The following is a 670-nucleotide window of genomic DNA, read 5'->3' on the forward strand; positions in this document are numbered from 1 at the left end:
TGTACCACCTGCTCTGGGATTGGCATCAGCAGCAGCAATTATGCTGGCTGGTACCAGCAGAAGGTCCCTGGTGGTGCCCCTGTCACTGTCATCTATGGAAGCACCAACAGACCCTCGGGCATCCCTTCGCGATTCTCCGGCTCCAAGTCTGGCTCCACGGGCACATTAACCATCACTGGGGTCCAAGCCGAGGACGAGGCTGTCTATTACTGTGGTGGCAGCGACGGCAGCACTAATGTTCCCTCAGTGACAGGGAGCAATGAGGACCTGATACAGAAACCTCCTGCCATTGCAGGGACCAGTTGGGAAGCTTTGCTGTTCTAGCACTGCCCATCAGAGGAGGGCTGTGCTGGTGGGGCACGGGCTGACCCCCATCTTCTCCCCTCTCTCCTCTCCCTCTCCAGGTTTCTTGGTCCAGGCAGCGCTGACTCAGCCGCCCTCCGTGTCAGCGAACCTGGGAGAAACCATCCGGATCACCTGCTCTGGGTTTGGCAGCAGCGATTATGTTGGTTGGGAACAGCCAAAACATGGCAGTGCTCCTGTCACTGTCCCCTTCTGCACGACCATGGCTATGAACGTCATCCCTTTTCTGTCCCAGAGCACTGGAGGTGACTGTGTGGGCTGGGGCCATTGTCCCTGTCCCTGCTAAGTTCCCAGCGTGGCCTTGTCT

General features: G+C 58.2%; 1 protein-coding gene across 1 annotated transcript in view; it reads left to right on the top strand.

Annotated features, from left to right (window-relative positions):
• Positions 1-670, top strand: part of LOC104122756 (Ig lambda chain V-1 region) — a 52,176-nt gene that overhangs the window by 4,650 nt on the left and 46,856 nt on the right. The window contains 1 exon segment of the mRNA XM_035890462.1: positions 41-236. Within this exon segment, the coding sequence (XP_035746355.1) occupies positions 41-236 (196 nt within the window).

The sequence above is a fragment of the Egretta garzetta genome, unplaced genomic scaffold (genome assembly GCF_000687185.1).
Source record: "Egretta garzetta isolate BGI_Z169 unplaced genomic scaffold, ASM68718v1 scaffold343, whole genome shotgun sequence".
NCBI classification, from domain to species: Eukaryota; Metazoa; Chordata; class Aves; order Pelecaniformes; family Ardeidae; genus Egretta; species Egretta garzetta.